At 43.5% G+C, this 22900-nt stretch overlaps 2 protein-coding genes across 5 annotated transcripts; one reads left to right on the top strand and one right to left on the bottom strand.

The window, feature by feature from the left end:
* Positions 1–628: 628 nt before the first annotated feature.
* chata (choline O-acetyltransferase a) lies at positions 629–8125 on the top strand. 2 transcript variants are annotated; one of them, XM_078104451.1, is made up of 15 exons: positions 629–806; positions 1076–1159; positions 1478–1669; positions 2024–2142; positions 2523–2576; positions 2680–2860; positions 3101–3278; positions 3364–3533; positions 3960–4060; positions 4166–4294; positions 4370–4492; positions 4588–4729; positions 4860–4922; positions 5019–5156; positions 6410–8125. In XM_078104451.1, exons 2-15 carry the CDS (start codon positions 1112–1114, stop codon positions 6833–6835), a joined length of 2064 nt encoding a protein of 687 aa, XP_077960577.1. In that variant the 5' UTR covers positions 629–806; positions 1076–1111; the 3' UTR covers positions 6836–8125. The 2 variants fall into 2 exon arrangements, with proteins under 2 accessions (XP_077960577.1, XP_040035199.2); XM_040179265.2 differs by lacking the exons at positions 629–806; positions 1076–1159 and having other exon boundaries at positions 1200–1669.
* On the bottom strand, positions 8102–22561 carry ogdhl (oxoglutarate dehydrogenase L). 3 transcript variants are annotated; one of them, XM_040179336.2, is made up of 23 exons: positions 22474–22561; positions 21679–21884; positions 21233–21403; positions 20320–20422; positions 18604–18719; positions 18372–18526; positions 17789–17935; positions 17624–17714; positions 17362–17541; positions 17112–17240; positions 16574–16753; positions 16333–16485; positions 15670–15772; positions 15428–15556; positions 14871–15021; positions 12389–12516; positions 12062–12240; positions 11860–11931; positions 11188–11313; positions 10254–10326; positions 9996–10159; positions 9729–9883; positions 8102–9635 (listed from the first exon to the last, which is right to left on the bottom strand). In XM_040179336.2, the coding sequence occupies exons 2-23, from the start codon at positions 21880–21882 to the stop codon at positions 9512–9514; spliced, it is 3033 nt and encodes a 1010-aa protein (XP_040035270.2). In that variant the 5' UTR covers positions 21883–21884; positions 22474–22561; the 3' UTR covers positions 8102–9511. The 3 variants fall into 3 exon arrangements, with proteins under 3 accessions (XP_040035270.2, XP_040035268.2, XP_040035269.2); XM_040179334.2 differs by lacking the exon at positions 22474–22561 and adding an exon at positions 22254–22431; XM_040179335.2 differs by lacking the exon at positions 22474–22561 and adding an exon at positions 21996–22350.
* Between the last annotated feature and the right edge of the window lie 339 nt (positions 22562–22900).

The following is a 22900-nucleotide window of genomic DNA, read 5'->3' as shown; positions in this document are numbered from 1 at the left end:
GAAATTATTTATCCAGGCAATTATTTACATTTATTGATGTACTTACTTAATTACTTAGTTACACTCTTTGGGGTATATGACACATTCATTTTGAATCCACTATGAGAAAATGATGATCATAATATGATGTTATTTTATAAATTACGGTTATATTTATAAAGCGTACACTTTTCCCCCACTTTGGACCTTCGTCTTTGAACATGAATGCATTTCACAATCTAATATTACATTATTACTGATTATTGGTTACAACAAATACGTCACGGCAAAACATATATAATTTAATGTAGGATCCTGTTGCTATTGTGTACAAAATCATCGGTTTTTAATAATTTCAGCAATTGTTTCAGAATGCAAATCTTTACACATGAAGTCAATTAAATCAGTCAAATGGAATCACTAAATCCGCCCCAAATTGAGTGAATGCATTGAAAATCCAGAAAGCAAAGCAGAAAGTTGATTGGGAAATACATCCGTCGGAACACGGTGGAAGCATCCAGCGTTCAGTCGGAGTGTAAATAAGGTGGCGTGAACATGCGAAGTGCGAGATAAACTTCTCGGCGAATAGCAAGACTTCTGGGAGGAGCCTGCGGCCGAGAGAGTGAGGTACCCTCTCAGCATCCCTCCTGAGCCACCGAGGGATACGCGCTCTTTCCATGGAGATTGAAAGATGCTTAAAATCCTAAAAGCATCCAAGCAGAGACGTTTAAAAGAAATTCAGCCAGGAATGGATTCAAATCTAGACGGATAAAGTTAAAATCCCTTTTTGAGCAACAGGAAAAGGTGGGATTTCTTCCTTATTTTTGGTGAGTAAAATCTTTTTTCTTCTTTTTTTTTTAACTGATGGCTTATTCAAATTTGGTAACTGTGACATAGTTCTGTTTATGACAGCAAAGTTTGCAAAAGATGTGCTCATTTTTTTACTGTTTCAGGTGTGACAGTGATACATTACATTTATTGAGTTGCACTGTACTTTTTACTGAAATGTCCTCACGTGCATCGTCAATGCAAAAAACAATGACAGGCAATTAAAGCCTTGCATCTGGTTTTTGATGAAATCTTATTTGTGGTGTAGAGTCCACCTTACAGGCAGCCCGTCAGTACCGCCAACATGCCAGTTCTGGATCAAGAGCCTTCCAAAGGTTTACAAAGCGGAGATGTAAATATGTACTTTACTGTTCATATATGGATATCGTCTGTTCACTGGAAAATGCATGAGAGAATTAAATGTTTTACAAACAATAAGGGCTGCATGGTATTTAATTACAGGAACATTAATAATAATTAGCAAATAGACTTTTATGACATTTTATTGGAAGAAATGATATACCACACTTTAATTAAATATTCTCTTTTTCTGAGTCAATTTACAAATTCGGCAAACAGCTGTTGTCAACAAGTACAACTACATTTATATGCGTTTAAGATTCGTAAAATGCTCGAGCTGACTCAGTTTTGCATGTCCCGCACTGCTCAGGCTCTTCCCAAGCTGCCGCTTCCTGCTTTAAGAGACACACTGGAGATGTACCTGAGGTGTATGAAGCATCTGCTTACAGAGGAACAGTTCAACAAGACCCAACATGTGGTGCAGAAGTTTGGAGCACCTGGAGGAGTGGGGGAGCTTCTACAGAGCAAACTCATGGAGAGGAGGGACAAACAGGCAAACTGGGTAAATGAAATCATCATGAATGTATATTCAATCTGTATTTTTAACACTCAGACTTCAAAGTACACCGTTTTAAAGGCAGCATTGTAAATTACAAACAATTTAAAATCATTTTAAAAAATAAACTGGATTTTTTTCCCCATGAACAAAATGATGGCTCCCTTTAGATATAATACTTACGTACACAAACCCTTCACATTTTTGGAAAGCTTTAACTGACTTGCAGAGTCAGTCATGTCTAAACTTAGCAAGCAATTAGTCACATAGTGTTTTATTTCTCCACCTTTATACAATATTAGATCACTATTATTTTGAGAAAGAGCCTTTAATCACCAATCACTCTGCGTCTGACTGCAGGTGTACGACTACTGGCTGAAGGACATGTACCTGAACAACAGACTGGCTCTGCCCATCAACTCCAGTCCCGTGATGGTCTTCCCACAGCAGCACTTCAAGGCTCCCATCGACTCGTTAAGGTACGAGACGCTGCATTCTTTTCTATGAAAGAAATGAGACCGACTCATTAACCAGGGCCGATAACCAGAACACCTCGCAGATTTCGAGGCCGGACTCCTGATGCAGAGGTCAGCAGATAATGAAAGCTGTGGTTTGATTAACGTGGTATTGATCTGAGGCCGGCTCCATAACCAAATATATTTCCATATATGCTGTTAACAGTTATACAGCTACACAGAAACAGATAAGATATTAGCAGGGATTTCAGAGACACCAAGTACAACATGTGCGTGCGTGCGTGCGTGCGTGCGTGCGTGCGTGCGTGCGTGCGTGCGTGTGTGTGTGTGTGTGTGTGCGTGCGCTGTAAGGATCTAACCATTTTAAAGTTTATCTTCCCCAGGTTTGCTGCTCACTTAATTTCTGGGGCTTTGGAATACAAGACTCTTCTTGATGCGTAAGTTAATTTACAATGAGAAGATGAGATATTCAATCACAACAGAATGATTTGTTATGTATGGTTTGTGTTTATTGGCAACGTACTGCGTGCCTGTGTTCAGACATGCATTGCCTGTGGAATATGCTCGGGGTCAGCTGGCCGGTACTCCTCTTTGCATGGAGCAGTACTATCGGCTCTTCACTTCCTACCGCCTCCCGGGCCCCGAGAGAGACACACTGGTGGCCCAGGAGAGCAGCGTGATGCCAGAACCTGAACACATCATTGTGGCTTGTAAAAACCAGGTCAGTGAAAAAACAAATCCAAGGTTGTCATAGATCAAATTATCAATTTTTTTTTTTTTATGTTACTAATTGTAATAAAACAGGAATGGTCTTTTAAGTCAATTCCTTCAATTTGCACATTCTACCAGATGTCACAGACACACAGTTCTTGTGTGCTACAGCCAGCATTATATATTCCTGCCTAATATTAAAATAAGCCCTGAACTCTGAAACATCTGTCCATTCTGAACCTCTGTCCAGTTCTTTGTGCTTGATGTGGTGATCAACTTCCGCCGACTGAATGAGAGAGACCTGTTGACTCAGCTGGAGAAGATCGCCCGCATGGCTGACAGCAAAGAAGAGCGTCTCCCACCCATCGGCCTCCTCACCTCAGATGGAAGGACGGAGTGGGCCGAGTCTCGCAGTGTGCTGATGAGAGGTACGAGACTCTCTTAAATCAGCTGCACCTCGCTGGTTCCAAGTCTATTTGCTCCAACAGATATTCCCGTATATGCACCGTATAGAGTCTACTAACAGGGACTCCCTGGACATGATCGAGCGCTGCCTGTGTCTGGTCTGTCTGGACGACGCCAGTGGGCTTGAACTAAATGACACAACGCGAGCCACGTTGATGCTGCACGCCGGAGGAGCGGCCAAGAACGGCGGCAACCGCTGGTACGACAAGCCGATGCAGGTTAGTGTGCACAGTGAGCTGCTTGTGTTACGCTTAATGTTGGGCTCCTGAAATTGTTGCACACTTTTAATTAATGTTTTAAATAGCAAAAACCAGAGTGACGTGAGGCAAGGAATGCAGGTGGATGAGGGATATACCTAATTAAGGATGAAAATCCATTTTCCTATCTCACGATGCCAGTGAATGTAATTAGCCAATCCAATGCCAAATTTTAAAAGTACATTGGAAGAAATCCTGATAGAGAGTGGACGTCTCCATTGGATTAAAAGCCTGATGTCATTAGCATGAACTTTGATGATGTTTTGATGAAGTGGTTTTCCTTTTTAAATGAGTTCTTCACTGCAAATGAAATTGAATCTCAGATAATTAAGCATTGCAGTTTGGTTCAATCACAAAATCCCACTGACAACTGCATGACTGTGTCAGTTTGTTGTAGGGGCCGACGGCTGCTGCGGAGTTGTGTGTGAACACTCAGCATTTGAAGGAATTGTCCTCGTGCAGTGCACAGAATATCTACTCAAATACATGTAGGAAATGATGTGTGAAGCCGCTGTGTGATATGATCAGAAAATCCAAATAAGACTATCTTAAAATAACACGCAAATTGATATAGGATTCTGCTGTGACCACAGGATGGGCAGCCCATCAAAGCTGGTCAGGGCTGCGAGTGTGAGCGAGCTGCCTGCACCGCGCCGGCTCCGCTGGAAATGCACTCCAGACATTCACAAACTCCTCGCCTCTTCTGCTGACAGACTGCAGAGGTGTGGACTGACTCGAAAACATGAATATATGCCTTTCGGCTTGCACTGTAACAGGATGTATCCTTATTCAATCAGAGAGGTGAACAATCTGGACATGAATGTCCACAAGTTCAACGATTACGGGAAAGAGTTCATCAAGAAGCAGAAAATGAGTCCTGACGCCTACATCCAGGTTGCTCTTCAGTTAGCTTACTACCGGTGAGAAAGAGATGATTAAAACACGACTGATTCTCTCACGTCGCATTGGCCCACAACACCGAGCTACAAGGCCTCGCCTGTGCGTGTTTCTGCAGATGTCACGGCCGGCCGGTGTCAACCTACGAGAGTGCTTCAATTCGTCGTTTTCAGCAGGGCCGGGTCGACAACATCCGCTCGGCCACAGCCGAAGCGCTGGCCTTCGTCAGAGCGATGACTGATGGGAAACTGGGCACAAACGTAAGATGTTGTACCGTCCAAAATAAATGATAAATAAATGATGTCCTAATTCTGCCCACCATGACAACTCTGCTTGGTTTAGAGCAGCTTAATAAGCGATGAATTGTATCTCATTTGTTTGTATCTCCAGGATGCGGAGAAGATGGAGATGTTACAAAGTGCCATATCCGCGCAAACAAAGTATACTATTCTGGTGATTATTCTCCAACCTCAGACAGGTTTCTATCAAAACGTTGACTTTATTTGACAAAGAAAACATCATAAAAAATGTATTAATTCTCTTTTTCAGGCTATTACAGGAATGGCAATAGACAATCACATACTGGGACTACGTGAACTTGCACATGAGCTGAAGATGGAGAAGCCAGAAATATTCAAAGACGAAGCCCATCTCATCAGTAATCACTTCATTCTCTCTACAAGTCAGGTATTGTTATCTGATATTAAAATATTCGACTGAAGCTATACTTAATCAGAAACAGCCCCTGATTTTTAACAGTTGCCTTTTGCCGTCTGTGTCATCAGTCTTTTTTATTGTCTTGTGCTTGAGACATAACATTTAAACAGGAAAATTTAGCTAGAAGATGGAGATTAATGATTAGATCACAAAATCCCAATATCCTTAAAACACGGTGAAGTTATCCCTTATTAAAAAATTACGTCTGAACTAAACCGATTTATAGGACGTTGCACACTGAGGTGATATTATGCATTACATTTACATTACATGTCATTTAGCAGACGCTTTTATCCAAAGCGACTTACATTACACTTTAAACCCATGGCTTCACATTTTTGCCTGGGGAGCAATTAGGGGTTAGGTGTCTTGCTCAGGGACACTTCGACATGGAACATGGGGCAGCCTGGAATCGAACCACCAACCCTGTGGTGAGGACTTGTAATGTTTCAAAGCATAGTCATTGCGTAAAATATCACATAATGCTTCATTCACACACTCTTGTTACAGCTTAGGAAAGCACATTGCCAGATAATTAACGACTTAGCGACTTAACAAACTGGCGAGCTAACTAGCGGAAAGTTTGCTAATTGCATCATGCTTTCATGTTACACTGGCGCCAGAAAGGGGACCGTGCAGCGGACTTTTGGCCAGGGGCAGCGCTGGAGCTTAATACATCTACACTTGACGTTTCTTGTCAACAAAACATTTATGAAATTCCCACAGTGCAATGTTCTTTCTACTCCCATTCTATTTCTATGTGGCGTCTAAGAGCAATGAAAGAGTTGCGTGATGGGAAAAGTAGAATCCAGTGTTTTTCAGGGGCTTGTCCGTGGCAGAAAGAGGAGAGGAACAATTAATACCAGCGTTACAGGAACAACAGGGGAACCAAATACAATGGGAACAGGATGGTAAACCGCAACCGCTTGGGGCAATACAACTTTAGCAGAGAACAAAAAAAAATGAGAAGTGTACAGTCGGAAAGGTGGAAGTGCCGTATTTAGACCATTTTGGGGAGATACTAATATGCACAACAAGCACACACTTTGTTTATAGTGTTTCTGTTTGGCACAAAGCAGGTGACACTAAACAGGTATTAATAGGAGGACTTCAGATTTGAGAACACACACAACCCACACATCCCAATTGTGTTATCTCAACCTTTTCACCTACACACTAGTTAAACTAGTGCTTAAGTACTGATGGATTCGCTCTTCCCTCAGGTTCCTACTACGGTTGAGATGTTCTGCAGCTACGGGCCGGTGGTTCCAAACGGATATGGAGCGTGCTACAACCCCCAGTCGGACCACATTATCTTCTCCGTGTCCAGTTTCCACGAGAGCTCGCAGACATGTTCCGCAGAATTTGTCAAGATTCTGGTGCAGGGACTCCTGGACATGAGGGATCTCTGCAATAAATGTAACCGCGGCTCCAATCCAACGGAGCAAAGACAGGGCCAGAAACTGGAGCGCCACACGCAGACAGACACAAAGTGGCAAAGCAAACCCCCTGCGAGACCAACTGACCTGACCAAGAATCGGCAAACACCGCCGCAAGTTCTGCTGACGACCCCGGGCCAGACTAAAGCGGAGGCCCAGACCCAGACTTCATCAGAGGAATCCGACGGAGATTCCAAAGAAAGAAAATAAGAAGAAACCGTCAGGGTCGCTGAAAAAAATGGGGATGTGACATCGAGTGGGTCTTTGCGCTGTCACAATGTATTCCTCACAGATTATGCACTGTAACTGTGATGCAAACTATTACATAAAACTGGTTGTTGTATAATGTAAAATGTACGACGCACTGATGATATCATTTACTTGTTCTTAGAGAATAGTCGAGGTGAACTGGTTATTAATCCAACATACAGCAGTGATTCAAACATGTATGTCAGAATGTGAAGGTTAAAATGAATCAAGCCTTGATTGTTGTTTTTCACTTAACTGAGATGAATCAGGCAATGAAATAAGTACATTTATAATTTGTTGTTGAGCAAGTTTTTTGAGTTCTGATAAATGACTGATTATCTCACAATACATCAACTAGCAACAGCATGCTGCTATCTAATGATTGTCTGGAGATTACGGTAACTTGTTTACACTAGAATCTTCTATACAGTCTCCATTTGTGTCTATGTATTGTGTATAATGTAGAGTACACATGCTAATAATTCCACACATATTTAACAAAAAGGTATCTTTGGGGTGTTCGAAAAAGGCAACCGATCAAGATTTTAGAGGAATACTGTTTAGCTTATGAAGAATTGTTGTTTGAGGAAATTGTTTATTTGTAAATTTACAATAATAATATATTAAGTTATTTATTTTTGTATCACATAATTTAATGTTATACAATTTAGATGTATGTTTAAAAAGTAAGTACAGTATATGACTTACCAAACAGAGGTGATCACTGTGTTAATGACTGTACAATTGTATCTAGTACTGTTGAAAATTAAAAGATTAAAAAACGCGACGTATTTAGACGCTCATATTATGTGTAATATATGTATATATATGTATATATATATTCATAATATATTTTTATCAACATTCGTCTTGCTGCATGAATTCAGGTGGGCTGATATAGATTTGGGTTTAACTACCATCATTATCGTCATCACTGTATTATTTGTGGACCGACCTTTTTTAGAGGGAGGCATGTGTCGCATATCCCGGGCTTTTGTTTATTTGATTATTTCTAATGTATTTTATTGCGAACTAACTGACACACAAACAACTTAGTTACACAATACCATCATATGTTTACGTGTTGATTTTGTGGGACGCCACATGTAGTCCATGTGTTCACTTTACCAAATGACAACGTTGGAGGCGACAGAGTACATAACTTACTTGATGCCGCTGATTTCTGCGATGCATCATCTGCAACCAATAATCACAAACAGCATGTTATTAAAAGTAAATATATTTTATTGCATATTTCATTGCATATCTCTTCACTTGCATATCTCTGCTCACAACAATATGTGGACATATTCTCTTAAAAAATAACCAACACATTATTCTTCCCTAAAATAATTAAGCTATGTAAAATTGCATCAGTCTGTGGCTTATGGTTAAATCTCACAGCTAAAAGTGAAAAAGGTAAATTACAGTAAAGCTGAACAGGAAGCATAAGTTTCTAAGCACAGTGGTGCTAACATCTATACCTCGGGATTTTAATGTGACAACCAAGCGTCAATGTTGCTCTGAAAGCATCCAGAGCGTCCCTGTATTTATGTGTGCGCATTCCTCACACTCCAAAGAGGAAACTGAGCCTTATGTCCCAAATGGAAAACGCGGCTGCAAGTTGCTTCGCCAGCTGGCTCACGTCTCCTGGTGAACTGAGGTGTGACGATAAATACTCACTCCTTCACTTACAGCTAAGGTAGCCAGAGTAAATACACTCTAAACCCACTGATGTGATACATTTCAAAACAGTCTTCATACCTAGTGATATGTATCTTACATTGATACTTTAATTACACCAGTTGGTGTTTTGCGTGGCTCTCATTGCTTCTGGTACTCATCTACAAAGAGCTACACAAATACAAACTACTATTGCATACTAGCATTTAGCACAACAGCAACGGAGGTGTCTACAGCACTAAAGCTCCTCCAATAACCCTAATTGTCACAAATCTACATTTTGCAGGGTGGAAAGAGGCTATTGTTGCTACTTCACCAACTGGGTGACAATCATGCAACTTTGATTTGCTGTTTGTGTGATATTCAGTTGTATTTCGAAATGAAGGTGTTGTGGCACAGTTTAGTCTTTGTGTGTTTTTCTCTTTAGACGACACTTTGTGGCGCACACACACACACACACACACACATTGTACTAAGTCTGTTACAAGGGCCCTGCAGACGTGGTGATTATTGAATAAAGGGCAGATCAGACCTCATGTAATCGGCCTGTAAATGTCCTTGATCCCACAGATGAGGCGGGAGCGTTCCTTTTCTAAACTGAGGGTCACTGTCACTGTGTTGGGACACTAGCGAGGCCTCCGGGAAGACTTGTGCGTTTGTTTGTCTCCCCTAGTTCTGCTTCACAATGCTTTTCATATCGTAGTTCTTTCAGGTTGCGAAAGAGTGCAAGCTATTATTGATCGGTTTGAGCAATGATGGCTTCCTAAATCTGACATAAAGAGCATTTAAATGAACATAAATGTTGTGCCGTCTGATCCAGGCATAAATAAATGGTCTTTTTCACATAAAATCATTACTTGTTGAAACTATATTTACTAAAAACACAAAATAAATAGATAGTAATGGTTGGAGGTCAAAGTGCCTCTCCGGTCTGTTTCGTGCTCCGGATCTGAGTTACGCGTCATTCCCGTGGAAGGCACGCAGGTCGAACGCTGTGTCCATGAACCTCTTCAGCTCATTGAGGTGGGTGAACTTGCTGCCTGTCGCAGGAGCAGCTGCAGGGTCCCGTCCCACATACCTGAGATAAAACATTGAGGGTTCGTCACCTGATTTCTCTAAATAAATTATACCAGCTGAACAAATCGTGCGACGGGTAAACATGAAGCCTCACCAAACTGGCTTTCTGTCGGCCACCACAGTGAGTAAACGTGGTCGGACGTAATCATAGTAACCCATGTTCTTGTGCTCCTCCTGACACCAGACCAGCTGAGCGTTGGTGTATTTCTCCACCTCCGCTCTGACCAGGTCGAACGGGAAAGGAGAGATCTGCAGGAGGAGTTTCAAGAACACGCAGGAGAAGAAAATCATGACATTGTATCACTGCAATTTCTAAATCCTGTGCATGGAACATGTGGCTGGCGGATTAAAAAGAAAAAACCTGTTCAAGTCTGATGATGGCAATGTCTCTCTCCAGTTTGTGCTGTCTCCTCTCTCGAGCCAGTTCATAGTAGACTTTGCCAGTGCAGAAAATCACCCTCTTCACTTGATCCGGGTTTTGAGTCGCGAGGCCCTCGTCTGGAATCACCCTTTTGAATTTAGTGCCTGCAGACATCAAATATGATGTTACACCAATCAGGTCTGCCGACATTTATTGTTATTTTACGCCACGAGTTACTGAGACAAAATAAAACTCCACCGTCAGCAAGCTCGTCAAAACTGGACCTTGCATCCGGATGCCTCAGCAGAGACTTTGGAGTAAAAATGATCAGCTGTGGGGGGAAAAAAAAGGAAAAAGTATTTGACAGTAACAAGCAACAGATTGATTCCATCATCCGTATCTTTTTTTGTGCGCTTTCAAAAACTCAAGAGAGAAAAAGTTTTAATATCTTTTCACGCTAATTTACTGCAAAAATATACACGAGATATCAGCTTGGGGAAAACCAAACCTTTCTTTAACAATCAAGTAAATAAAACACTTTGTGATCAGTCAACCGAGCCCAGAGTTTTTCAAACAAACATTATCCCCAATTGGCTCCCTCGCTAATTTGCTCAGGAAGTCATTTTCTCATGCTTCGCAAAGCATTGCATTTATGTTCAACAGGGGATCCGTTAAGACTTTCCCCGCGGCTGAAAACTGAGGGACTGAAGGAAAGAGCTGTGCATTACGGAATGGGGAACTGCTTTACATCAAAAATCTTCACACCCAAACTGGCTCCAGTTTAGAGGTTAAAATGACATAACGATGCACGTTTGTACTGTACATAAATGAGTAGATTATTATTATCAAAGGTTCTCCATCTTTTAAAAAATATATAGAATTGTATAATAACATATATTTCTGCTTTCAATAGCAGACGTGAACCCCTCGTAGGTAAATACAACAACTGAATATTTGAATACATCAGCAAGTGAAAAAAGGAATTTTCTTCTATACATCAGCGACTTGCTGGTGTATAGAATTGTCTAGTGACCATCTGGATGTTTCATGGTAGTAGGCTTATAGGATGTGTGAGTCTTCAACGTAATCTATGCTGAATTTACTAAATTGAAATCAATTATTACAAAAGAAGCGCAAACCGGGGCAGAGTAAGACACATATAGAATACAGTGAAGGTGATGTTACACTTTACCGGTTTTCTGAATGGTAGCAGAATCTGCCGTCTGAGCACATGACAGTAATTTGCAGGATTTGAGCAGTTCACCACAATCCAGTTACAGTCATACAGCTGCTGGACCTCAAAATCTCCATTGAACTCCTTCAAAAAAAATAAAAAACAACATCCTAAAGGTTATTGATTCTGAAAACAGAAATGTAACTTCAGAGCTCATGAATTACATAGTTTGTGTTGGTTGCAGCTCTGCTTTTTTTTAATCATAATTTGGCAGGAGATGCAGTGGATGAGTGCATCGGTGTAATGTGTATATCTCTCTCTCGCGCACACACAAGCTACAGATAACGATAATCCCTTTGTGCTCCCACTAATAGTTTGATCAATACTCAATCTGATGATGAATCTGGTGAGGTTCTGCTGATGCAGCCCGCTGCGGTTCCCTCCTTGAACGTTCTCTCACACCAGAGCACCCTTGGGACCTGAGTTACTGCTGAGCACCAACTCCTTGGAGGCCATAATGAAGATACTTTTCAGCTCTCATCACTTAAGTGGTCATCACATCAGCAGAGCCATTAAAACAGGAAGCTATTGGATATTATCTGCAGCACACTGTGTGGTGACTGAGTGTTTGCATTGGGTAATGATTGTTAACCATCAGAGCTGTAACATAAATTGTACATGTGTACATACAGGGAAGTGATCGGGATCATCTTTGCTCATCTGTAGGAAACGTTCAGGTCGGGCGGATGAATGTTCTGGGCCCTGAGTGCAGAAGAAGAGTGTGTGACACAAAACGTAAGAGGAATAGCTCTAAACAAAAGAAATATCCACATTCATCTATAAATACTGCAGATTTACATTACGTAGACTGCTTTGTTTCCCCCCTTCTCACCATTCCTTCCATACCATGTGGCAGCAGGAGGACTATACCATTGTGGCGGACCCACTTGGCCTGGCCCGGGCTGATGAACTGGTCAATGATACACTGGGCTGTGTTGTGAAAGTCTCCAAACTGGGCCTCCCAGAGGATCAGAGCATTTGGACTCGCCATGGCAAAGCCAAGCTCAAAACCTGGAGGCACAGGCATCATCGTAGTCAAATTCCTTGTATGTCTGACATATCATCGCAATAAATGTTTCCTGATTCCCGATTCCTGATCGTACGGAGCCACAGAAGAAAAAGAAAAGACTTTTGACCTAAAGCATGCTGTGTGACTCACCCAGCACGCCGTACTCTGACAGCGAGCTGTTGCAGACAGTGTAAGGAGCTTGGTTGGCCCACAGGTGATTCATGGGAACACACATCCGTTTGTCCACCCCTTGGTCATGCAGAACGTGATGACGGTGACTGCAGAACATCAGAGAGAGGCAGAAACAGAAAGGACTCAAACAGACATTGAGAAACGGGACTGCAGCCTTGCTTCAGGCACCGCGAGCTCGTAGATCGTCACAGCCGTGGCTCGAGCTAACGTGCTCACAATACAAATGCTAACATGCTGACCGTCAGCGGTTATTATGTTTAAAGAGTTTAAGTGTGGTAGCATTCGATGGATGGATTTAATTATGTTTCTTTCTACCAAACATTTAGAAATGTTTTTGTCTACAAAAGGAAAAAATTGTTTAGTTGTTTATAATAAAGCCGGCCGATATTACCACAACCGATTTGCAGGACTCTTAAATGACGATGGCCAAGACCACTGGGCAGACATAGTAGAAGCACCACGCACACATAAAACACACTGCACATAACGGCGCTCCGTGAAGAGTGCCCTCCTCTCTCCTCGTCTTCAGTCAGCAGGAGGCCTAACAGGAGTTGATGGGAGCAAAGAACCAAGCATTAACAAACTCTAGCAGTCCGCTTGTTCCCAGTGCAAGAATCAGCCTTCAAAACCAGCACGATCAGACAATCACTTACACCCCTTTAACATCACTTTAATGACATCCACACACACACATCCACACACACACACACACACAGTGTAAAAGGTTATGTAAGGGCCGGGCGGAAGAACTGCAGGAAATAACCAAAATATATTGATTATTATCTTGAATATGATAAATGACCACCTTGCAGACTAGATAATCATGATTTGAGTCTTCTGAATAACATCATCCATAATTAGAGACTAATGAAGGCATATAATACACTGCATAAAGGTTTTGTTTGATCATTGATCCATATTTGTATGTAGACCTTTGTATGTTCAGCATTAATTGAGGTGACACACAACATTTCGCGTTTCATTTTCTCAACCACCTGCCCTCAATCCAAAGAGCAACCAAAAACCTCCTGAGAATGAGGTCTTTCTCTGGGATTGCCTCGTAAACGCAAAAACGCACGGGGGGTTCTGCCATTAGTCAGGAAAAGGGGTGCGCGGCGCACGCAATCCAAGCAAACACGACGACAGGATGCATTAGTGCACGCCGCTACGTACATCACAGGAACGCAAGCAGACCCACTCGACTGCAACATGCCGATATGCTCGGCTCCTAAGCACTGTGAAAGGAAGGAAGGAGGAAGGTGGGAAGGGAAAAAGGCAGTAAGAGGTGGTAAAGTATGGCTGAAGTACAATGAGAAATAAAAACACACAACACGACGTGGACACTCAACTGAGACGGAAGAGGACTTAGATGAACAACAGGTGACGCGGGGGATTGAAGCGTGGCGTCTTTGACTGCTGTCATTTTTGTCGCCCTTGCAAACTACCCTGCTGGAGGGGAAAGCGGAGCGGAAGAAGTACATGTCAGGGGTAAATGCAAGGCTGGAGAAAAAGCCCCTCAGCCTGTGGTTAGTTAGTGTGATGTATGTTGCTGTGAGTAGAGAGGTGGAGGGGGAGAGGCGGGTGGGTGAGGGGGGAGTGTCAGTGAAGATGAGCTGGAGGAGAAATGACAGGGGACAGATGAGACAGGCACAGTAAAAGGGGGAGCTGGTTTTGTTCATGTGTCACTCGTTCCTCCAAACCATGACAACACCACTCGGGATTCACAGTTCCCAGGAGACTGAGCTGACGTCTGTCAGACCCCCCCCACACACACACACACCAATTACTTAATTTACTATTTTTAGGTGACTGTTCTTTACCCTTAACGTCCGGTCAGGCAAGATGACCACGACAGATTCAACAAATGAGGCAATTATATTTCAAAACACTACATTTGGGGAAATATCAATTCAAGTCACTGTTAGGCTGGGTGCGTAGTTCAAATCATTATCATCATTATTATTTATTTTTAAGAGTAGTACATAGAATACAAAACTTTGTATGGGTGAACCACACCTTTTAAAACATTTTGGCAATTATTTTGTTCTTTTTAAAAATTATTATTTTTATTTTTTCGCCTATATTTGAAAGACGACATGGTGAAACATGGGGGAGAAGAGGGGGGGGGGGGCGATGGGACACGCACCAAAGGTCAGATTCAAAATTACGATGTGGTTAAATTCCATCCATTGGCTAATTTTAAAAGAGCAGTCAGAAAATCAAGTCAGAAAAACGAAGAGGGTAAAATATTAAATACTTTGTTAATTCACTTCACTTGTGAAGTATCACTATGTGGGGGCACTATGAGTGGGCCTTCCACAAGTGTACCACTATAATACAATTGACTCAAGAAGGCAAAGACGTTTAAAAAAAAAAAAAGATTCACATAGATCCTCGTAGAGGCAAAATTGAGTCTTTATTTGTGTTGCCACGGACTCACCTAAAGGTGCCTCGCTCTACATCCTGACCACTGAGTCGTACATGAACGCCATCTTTGAGCAGGGAACCGAAGGCCATGTACTCTCCCAGAGCCCAGTCCATCTGCCGACTCTTCACCAGTTCAGCTCGGCCACGCAGGATGCGAGACACACCTGGAGGACACGCAAACACACACACAGAGACAGACACGTGAACAAACAAATATAACCACGTGATTTCTTAGCAGAGCACTGGAGAAGTGAGTGTGAAGCGCAACGGAGTGACGCACTGTGTTGTAAATAAATAAATACATAAAGTCTCAATGTAGCGTGCACCAAATCACGTGTGCAGCCTAAACACCTGCTGTTAGGAAAGGTGTTTATGGGTGAACGGCAAACGAAGTGATTGTGGCACTGAGGTTTAAGGGTTTTTAGGATCTTGATCATTCAGCAGCACGTATCTCGTAACCTGCAGTTATCTGTGCTCTACTGTCAATATGTAGATTGATTTCTTGTGCAGCATATTAGTAGGACTACTATCCGTCTGCTCGTTCCTCCAGCAAAGAGCTACTAAACTAACCAGGATGGACTTTAAAGTCTTCCAGAGGCACCGAGCTGGCTGCCTGGCCGATGTGCTGCAGGACTTCCTCATTCAGTCCTGTGGGGACACAGTTCATGCTCCTGGGTTCTCCCTCAGCTGTGAAGAAATCTACGCAAAGAGAAAGAGAGGGAGGGACAGAGAGTATCCACAGAAAAGGGAGTCAACCCAAAGATTTGTTTTCTCTGCAGCTTGAATTACTGTACTGCAAAGGAACAATTTACCTGGCCACGGGGAGTCAAGCCAGTGTCGAATCTGTGAGATCTTTTCATCCTTGGAGCTTTTGTACGCCTCCTCACATATCTTGTCATATTTGGCAACTTCTTCCTGCAACCGATGTCAAACAGCACATATTAACTGATGCAATTAAAGGGCTAAATGTGACAGAGAGAAAAAGAAAAAGAGAGGTAAACAAATATCAGAGGAGGAGAGCGGTCTCCACCGCCAGTAATGGTTCTGCTTGGCTATATTTTAGGTAATAGCAGCCCACACAACCGAAAACAATGTCCATCAAAAGCCAGGAAGTTTTTCCTCTGACATCAGCATCCAGAAGAATTGTTCAGAATGGATGTTACGATCAAAGTCTCTGTTTTGGATGAAGAGCCTGAGCAATTCCATTGACGGGAACAAGAATCTGAGGTGTATTTCAACTTCATTGAGCAATATATTCTCTATGTGAGGGATTGCGTTGCTAGGTGATTGAACTGAGGCAGTAAATTGAAACTCAATTGCAGCCGTGCTGGTGCAACATATTTACTGGAAGGCTCGGGTAATATCTAAGCGTGATTTAATGCATTTAGTCCTGCGTATTGGGAGGCCAAATTAAATAGTAACGGCTACCAGTAAACAGCATATTCACCAAGCGCAAACAGCATTAGATCACAAACCTCAAATTCCTGCAGTGTCACCACTCCCTCCGCAATGAGCCTGTCGGAGTACTTTCTCAGAACACGCTGCTGCCGGCGGATCTGTTTGTACATGAGCGGCTGGGTAAACATGGGCTCGTCCATCTCGTTATGGCCGAACCGTCTGTAACACACCTGTAAATACGCAAGCAGGAATGTCTAACTGTGCACTTAGAAGTGTGTTTATACGAAAGTCCATTAAGACTCTTTGCCTTTGACTAACCAGGTCAACGACCACGTCCTTGTTGAAGGTGCTCCTCCACTCTGCAGCCAACCGACAAACGTACATGACGGCCTCGGGGTCGTCGGCATTCACATGGAAGATGGGCGCGTTGACAACCCGGGCCACGTCGGTGGGGTAGGGCGAGGAGCGGGCCACTCGAGGGTCTGTGGTGAAGCCAATCTGACAGGCGACATGCCAAATGTGAAATCATTAAAGTATAACATGCTAATTTATTGATATAATGTTCAGTACAAAATATGCTTATGTGGTATGACTAATTAAAATATCTTAAGATGTGGGAAAGAAAACATTTAACAGAACCTTTAGTTATTCAGTCAGTTATTCCAGAGAATCTTTGGAATAATTCCTTTAAATAATAATATTATGGAGCTCTGATTATTCAAGAAGTAATAAAGCTCTATTAGTAATAGTGATATAATTACTATTAAATTACTGCCATCACTAGTCAGTACATTATAAAATGCATTCTGGAAATTATTACATTTGTTGGCTCCCACGACACCAAACACCCCATCACCTGGTTGTTGACCACCACATGGATTGTACCATGTGTGGTGTAGGAGGGGAGCTCACTCAGGTGGAAAGTCTCATACACAACTCCTTGTCCAGCAAAAGCAGCGTCGCCATGAATAGAGATGCACATCACCTGTAAAAATTCCATCATACACTTAACGAAACAGAGTAGCACAACGGAAACCCCTCCTGGAAATCTACATTTACAGCACCAGACTTTAAACAAGGCACCGTGTATTTAGTACGAGTGTTACCTTCTTGCCCTGAGTGTCTCCTCTGTAGAACTGCTCAGCTTTGGCCTTGCCCTGAACCACGGGATCCACTGCCTCCAGGTGCGAGGGGTTCGCCATGAGTGACAGAGTGATGTTCTTGTCGGTCTCACGGTTGATCCTCTCGTGGTACAGCCCGAGGTGGTATTTAACGTCACCCGACCCCTAAAAGGTGTAGAGGAGGTTATGACATAAAGCATCTCCAGCATGCTTTCGTTTGATACTCTTCCACACTGGTTCCCCTCACCTCATCAGCAGCCTCTAACTTGGAGTCAAACTGACAGAAGATCTGATCCAGGTCCTTACGGATCACGTTGGCCAAAACATTCAGTCGACCTCTGTATCAAATGTGGAAGGACAAAACTCAGCCGCGTGCACAGATTGAGCGAAGATGTGAGGAAATCTTTTGTACCGGTGAGGCATCCCCATGATCACGTTGTCGATTCCGGCAGCGCTCGATGTGTCAATCATGGTTTTAAGGGCAGGGATGAGCACCTCACAGCCCTCCAAACCAAAACGTTTCTCAGATGACCACTTTCTGGCCAGGAAGTCCTCAAACCTGGACATAAAAAATGTTCCGATGTATAGTTCATGGATTTGTGAAGGATACTGCTCTGTTCAGAAAATAATTATTGGAACAAAACTACAATGGTTTAAAGAACCTGTACTCATTGATCTTCTGTATTTCAGAACATGAGTGCGTGCGTATGTTAATAGAAATGATAATCCTGCACCAGCATACTACAAGCAGAAATACAATAAGAAGTGATTGCACATTAACAATAGACAGATCACTTAAAGGAAACTCCAGTGACTGCTGAGATCATTTATCAAAGATACAAATTAGCTCACATGAAGAACAGGGTGTTTATCTCTCTAAATATATGCATGTGCAAGAGTTGTGTTATTGTTATGCGAGTCTCTGATGTGAGCGGTAAGTGAGGTATGGTGGTGTCATTAAAGCGTAAGTCAGCAGACGCTTGTTCGCGTCTCACCGCGTGGATCTGATCAGGCGGGCTAGCAAAGTCCTCTTCTCTGCATTGCTGAACTGCATTATTCCCGGGGTCTCAATTTTCTGACGAATCCACTGACATTGGTCCACATTGTTAATGAACATGAATTCAACTCCTATGTGACCGCAGTAGGATATCTGAAGAAGAAGAGAGCAAATTGCATGGCACAGTTTTATGCCCCCCCCCCCCCATCTTTACTAGATCAATAAAATACCTCTAGTCTGCGTACGATCTCTTTAAGAGGAAGAGGGTTGTCTCCTCCTCCGATGAAAGTGGTGGGGGGAAGTTGAAAGCTTCTGTCCAAGTCAGACGCACTGAGACCGTAGAACCCTATGGTGACATCATGTCAAACACAGGTTTGCGTTAAGAGGAGACGACACTTATTCCGAGTCATGCCAATAATACTCCCCAAGTCAAAAATGGGTTTGTATCAACTGCTGTCATGCTTTTGTGCCGTACAACACTGTAGAGAAGGAGAGCTGCCAGTTTACAAAGAGCACTATTCTAATGAACATCCAAAGAAACACCCAGAACGCCTGCTAGTTCATGACCTGGAATCATAACATACTTCTACTGTGAAGATCCCTGTGAAGTTCCTCGATGACTAAATAGTGTGACAAGTACTGAAACAAACATTGTGTCCTGCCTTTCAAAAGTGAGGGTTTTCTGTTTGGTTGGTTTTACAACATTATAAATGTAACATTTTGAGGTTTCGGACTGTTGGTTGATATGTTTTTGATCATAAATATAATTATTACCTGCGACCTTAACTGACTGCAATCCTATTTAAAGGGTTGCCTAATTACTTAAAAAAAAATAAAGAATAGGACAGTTATGCCCCCTTCAAATGTTGCAGTGAATTAACTTAGATTTTGATCAAAGTAAATTTGTTTCTGATGGCAACAACTGTCAAAAACAAATCTTGAGTTATAAAATAAAAACAACTTCCAGGATGTGTTCATTGACAGTACAACAGCTGGACCTGTGGAGACACAGCAACCTGGATCAGAGGACCCACCTGAGAGAGCTGCTCAAGCTCAACAATGCCAGCAAACATGCGAGGAGACAAGTGCAAATCATATTAGGAAAAGACAGAGGGGGCCAAGAATAGACTCTTGTACTAGCGGCTGACCAAATAAGGGTCCACGGAGGCCATTAGCTTTCATTAGGGAGCTATAGAACTGGTAACAATACATAATGCAGCGCTATGCCCTGACACACAATGATCCCTGATAACCAACAGAAACAATCTCTCTCTCTCTCTCTCTCTCTCCTCTATTACTGTAGACTTGGATTGCTGTCAGTGGGCGTCCCACGTCCACCGATCCTCACTGCGCTAAATGAAAAGGAGAATAACAAGAGCGCGGCCTGAGATTGATGGCAGCATTAGGCTGACCAGCCCGTATACACACTCGGCGGTGAGACGCGATGGGGCAAACTACACTGAAATATCACTTACGCTCCAGAGTCTGACAATGAGTTCTGCAACCCTGGGTGTGCATAATGTGTTCATAGAAGCACATCCATGTCCTCTACAAACCCTCAATGGGATAAAGAAATGACATGGTAATTAAGTCGGAGGAAAGATTTAAATCACACAACAAGTATCCCGAGGTAGTAAGAAGGGAGTACTTCGTTAGTAGGAGTGTAATTAGCATATCCACTGCCTGTGGCTTACCTCCATATGCCTTTAGTTAGGAATGGGATATAAGATAGAGACATCTATGCAAAATCCACACAGTCAAAGTCAAAAACAGAAAATAGTCTTAGCCTGGACCTGTTATGCACAAAATAAATATTTCCTTGTGTTGTGTATTTTTGAAATGATACAGCCTCTTCTATGAATGTTTCGTGGAGCCTACGGTTAAAAGAAAACTAGAAAAGATAATCCAAGAAAAAAATTCTCCATGATTGGTGTTGTGGGCCTCACCTAATTTATCGATAGTGGTGATCAGGTCAGAGGGAACAAAAGAGTCCAGGTCAGCCTCCAGGATTCCCAGAGGGTCTAACTGGGCAACATGGTGACCGCGAATCTACACAGAGAGAGAGAAGAGAGAGGAAAGGCGAGTAGAATCAGGTAAGGAAAAGAGACGGGAAGAAGTATAAGATTCAACAAGGGGCTGCCATCATGATGCCGAGTGTGAACAGCTGGAGAATCACTCAGTTATAGTTTAGCCTCCGTGAGAAAGGAGCCCCTTGAGAGTGCTTTTATGTCTATTTACGTGCACACACATACATTCCCACCAGGACTGCAGCAAACTGGGAATAAAACGGATGCCTTTGCCAAAAGATTGAATTTAATAAATCCCTCAGATAGTTCTTCGAATTAATATGAGGTCGGCGGGAAATGTTACCTCCTGTTTTGTTCAAGAAGTCTCTTTGATATTTCCAGTTTTCAAAAGGCAGCGAGGTTAAGTAGGTTAGTTAATCTGCAATTTGCATTACCTCGTGCAGCGACAAACAAATTGTATATTCCTTTTAATGGAAGGACACATGGTATAAACAGCTTTCACTGCCAGATGCATCTGTTTAGGGAAGCCGAGTGGATGTTGTTTGATGCATTTTTCACACACACACACACACACACACATACACACACACACACGTCTGAGATACAAATAGTCAGGCGGTTGTGGCTCGAGGTAATTGACATCTTAATTCTGTACACAGACACTGCATTACTATTTAATGCCTATGAGATCTGGGATCAATCTTTTAATTTGTACATAGCATCAATGTACGTTATACAAGCTGAATCTGAATCTGGTGTGTGCGTGTGTGTGTGTGCGTGTGTGTGGGGGGGGGGGGGGCGGTCACAGCTGGGCCAGGTGAGTGTGCAGTACCTGGTAAGCTCTAATGAGGCTGTGCACGGCCAGGTGGTCCTCCACCACTTTGCGTGTCGTGTCTGCGGAGTGGGACAGCGCTCGGCCCTGCAGCAGAGCGGAGGGGCGTCTCTCACCCGCCTCGCCAGACGGACTGGAGGCCTGGATGTTGTGGAAGAATGTGTCCCAAGACTAGAACGCACAGAAAGACGGATTTGGAGCAGAGGCCAGCAGGTCCACGCCGGCAGGGCTGACTGCTTGGTCGTGGAGGGATGACGGGACAGAGAAAACGCTGGACAGGAAGTGCACTCTTTAAGGCCAACACAGGCAATAGCAGGTCGTGATAGTCAAAGTTTGGACACATGTCCTCATTCAATTCAATGAGCAAGTGTGTCCAAACGTTTGACTGCACACCATCTCTTATCCTCTGTGAGAAAACATGGCACGTGTTTGCATTCTGTTGTCACCTCGTGGACACTTTTATGATCCTCCAGCCAGGCGAGGTACATCTGCTCCACGTAGCTGGAGCCGTGGGTCGCCGCGGAGGAGCAACCTCTCCTGGGTTCAACCCAGCGCCTGGCCGGTCCACCTCCTCCACACCATGGCAGCCACTGACTCCCTCCGACACCGGCCCCCCTCAGCACAGCCGCTAGGGCCCGAAGCTGACTCATAGCTGGAGATGCGCGAAGTGAGAGAGAGCAGTTCATGTCAATACTGGGTTTGACAACCCCGGGGAGAGATATTGCTGAATGTCACGCATGCCGTTAAAGTCGGTTATACGCACGGAGGAAGATGGACCTCTCGCACTATACGACCGTGGCGCCTCGTGAATGAAATGACCTTAACGGGGTTACGTTGTCGCGGGTCGAAGGCGAGCGCGTTCGTAACGTTCTGCGCGACTAAACGCGGCCACCGACCGGCCTTGCGAGTTTTGTTTCTGCGCAAACTTATCGGCAGCCGAAAGAAGGACGTCAACCGGAGCACGACCCTCCGCCTCCGCAGCATCCGCCGCCGCCGCCGCCAACAACAACAACTTTCTCACCTTTTCCCGCGGGATGCTTCGCGCGCTTCTTCAACGCTACAGTGCTGGATTCAGAGCCACGCGCGTGGCCTATTTCATCCTGCGTCTAATTCCCCTCGACCACTAATCCCTCAACGTCAATTTAAATCCCCGTAATCTCCCCCGGTCTCTGCGTTTCGCGCGGTATCACGTGGGAGGGGGGGGGGGGGGGCAGAGCGGTTACACTTTAACGTTACATTACCGTTACGTTAGCGTCTTACTGGCATCAAGTCAACGGGACAGGTACCGGTGAAGGTGAGAGATCCGAGCGCGTGCGCGGTTTAACACGCCCCTTCCCCGCGTGTCAGGTGGTGATCCCCCCCCCCCCCCCCCCCCAGAGGTGCACGAGGTGCCTCGCTAATGCAGCACCACAACATCTTTATCTTTTTTAAATTAATATATTATTGTGTTGTTTGGTTTGTATGTATTTATTTGTGTTAACAATCCATTTTATAACCAGACTACTTACCGTAATCCACGAGTCCCCGCACACACTTCTCATCCAGACAGGTCTGGCCCTTCAGTGTTAATTATGTGATGCAATTAAACTTTTATAAAGGCTGAAAATGAGTGATTTGAGCAAGTGGTTTCAGATGGATGGGCTTCTACCTTGAGTGGGTTAAACAATA

This window comes from Gasterosteus aculeatus, chromosome 6 (genome assembly GCF_964276395.1).
Source record: "Gasterosteus aculeatus chromosome 6, fGasAcu3.hap1.1, whole genome shotgun sequence".
Classification (NCBI taxonomy): domain Eukaryota; kingdom Metazoa; phylum Chordata; class Actinopteri; order Perciformes; family Gasterosteidae; genus Gasterosteus; species Gasterosteus aculeatus.
This window is presented reverse-complemented; position numbering and strand designations above follow the sequence as displayed.

Bases quoted from the DNA above. Each gene is read 5' to 3' on its own strand.
- chata (XM_040179265.2), top strand. From the start codon at position 1,322: ATGATATACCACACTTTAATTAAATATTCTCTTTTTCTGAGTCAATTT. The intron at 4,493-4,587 runs GTGAGAAAGAGA...GTGTTTCTGCAG, and splicing joins CTTCAGTTAGCTTACTACCG to ATGTCACGGCCGGCCGGTGT. The intron at 4,730-4,859 runs GTAAGATGTTGT...TTGTATCTCCAG, and splicing joins ATGGGAAACTGGGCACAAAC to GATGCGGAGAAGATGGAGAT.
- ogdhl (XM_040179336.2), bottom strand. From the start codon at position 21,882: ATGAGTCAGCTTCGGGCCCTAGCGGCTGTGCTGAGGGGGGCCGGTGTC. The intron at 18,720-20,319 runs GTGAGGCCCACA...ATGTCACCATAG, and splicing joins CACCACTATCGATAAATTAG to GGTTCTACGGTCTCAGTGCG. The intron at 18,527-18,603 runs GTATTTTATTGA...CTTCTTCTTCAG, and splicing joins AGATCGTACGCAGACTAGAG to ATATCCTACTGCGGTCACAT.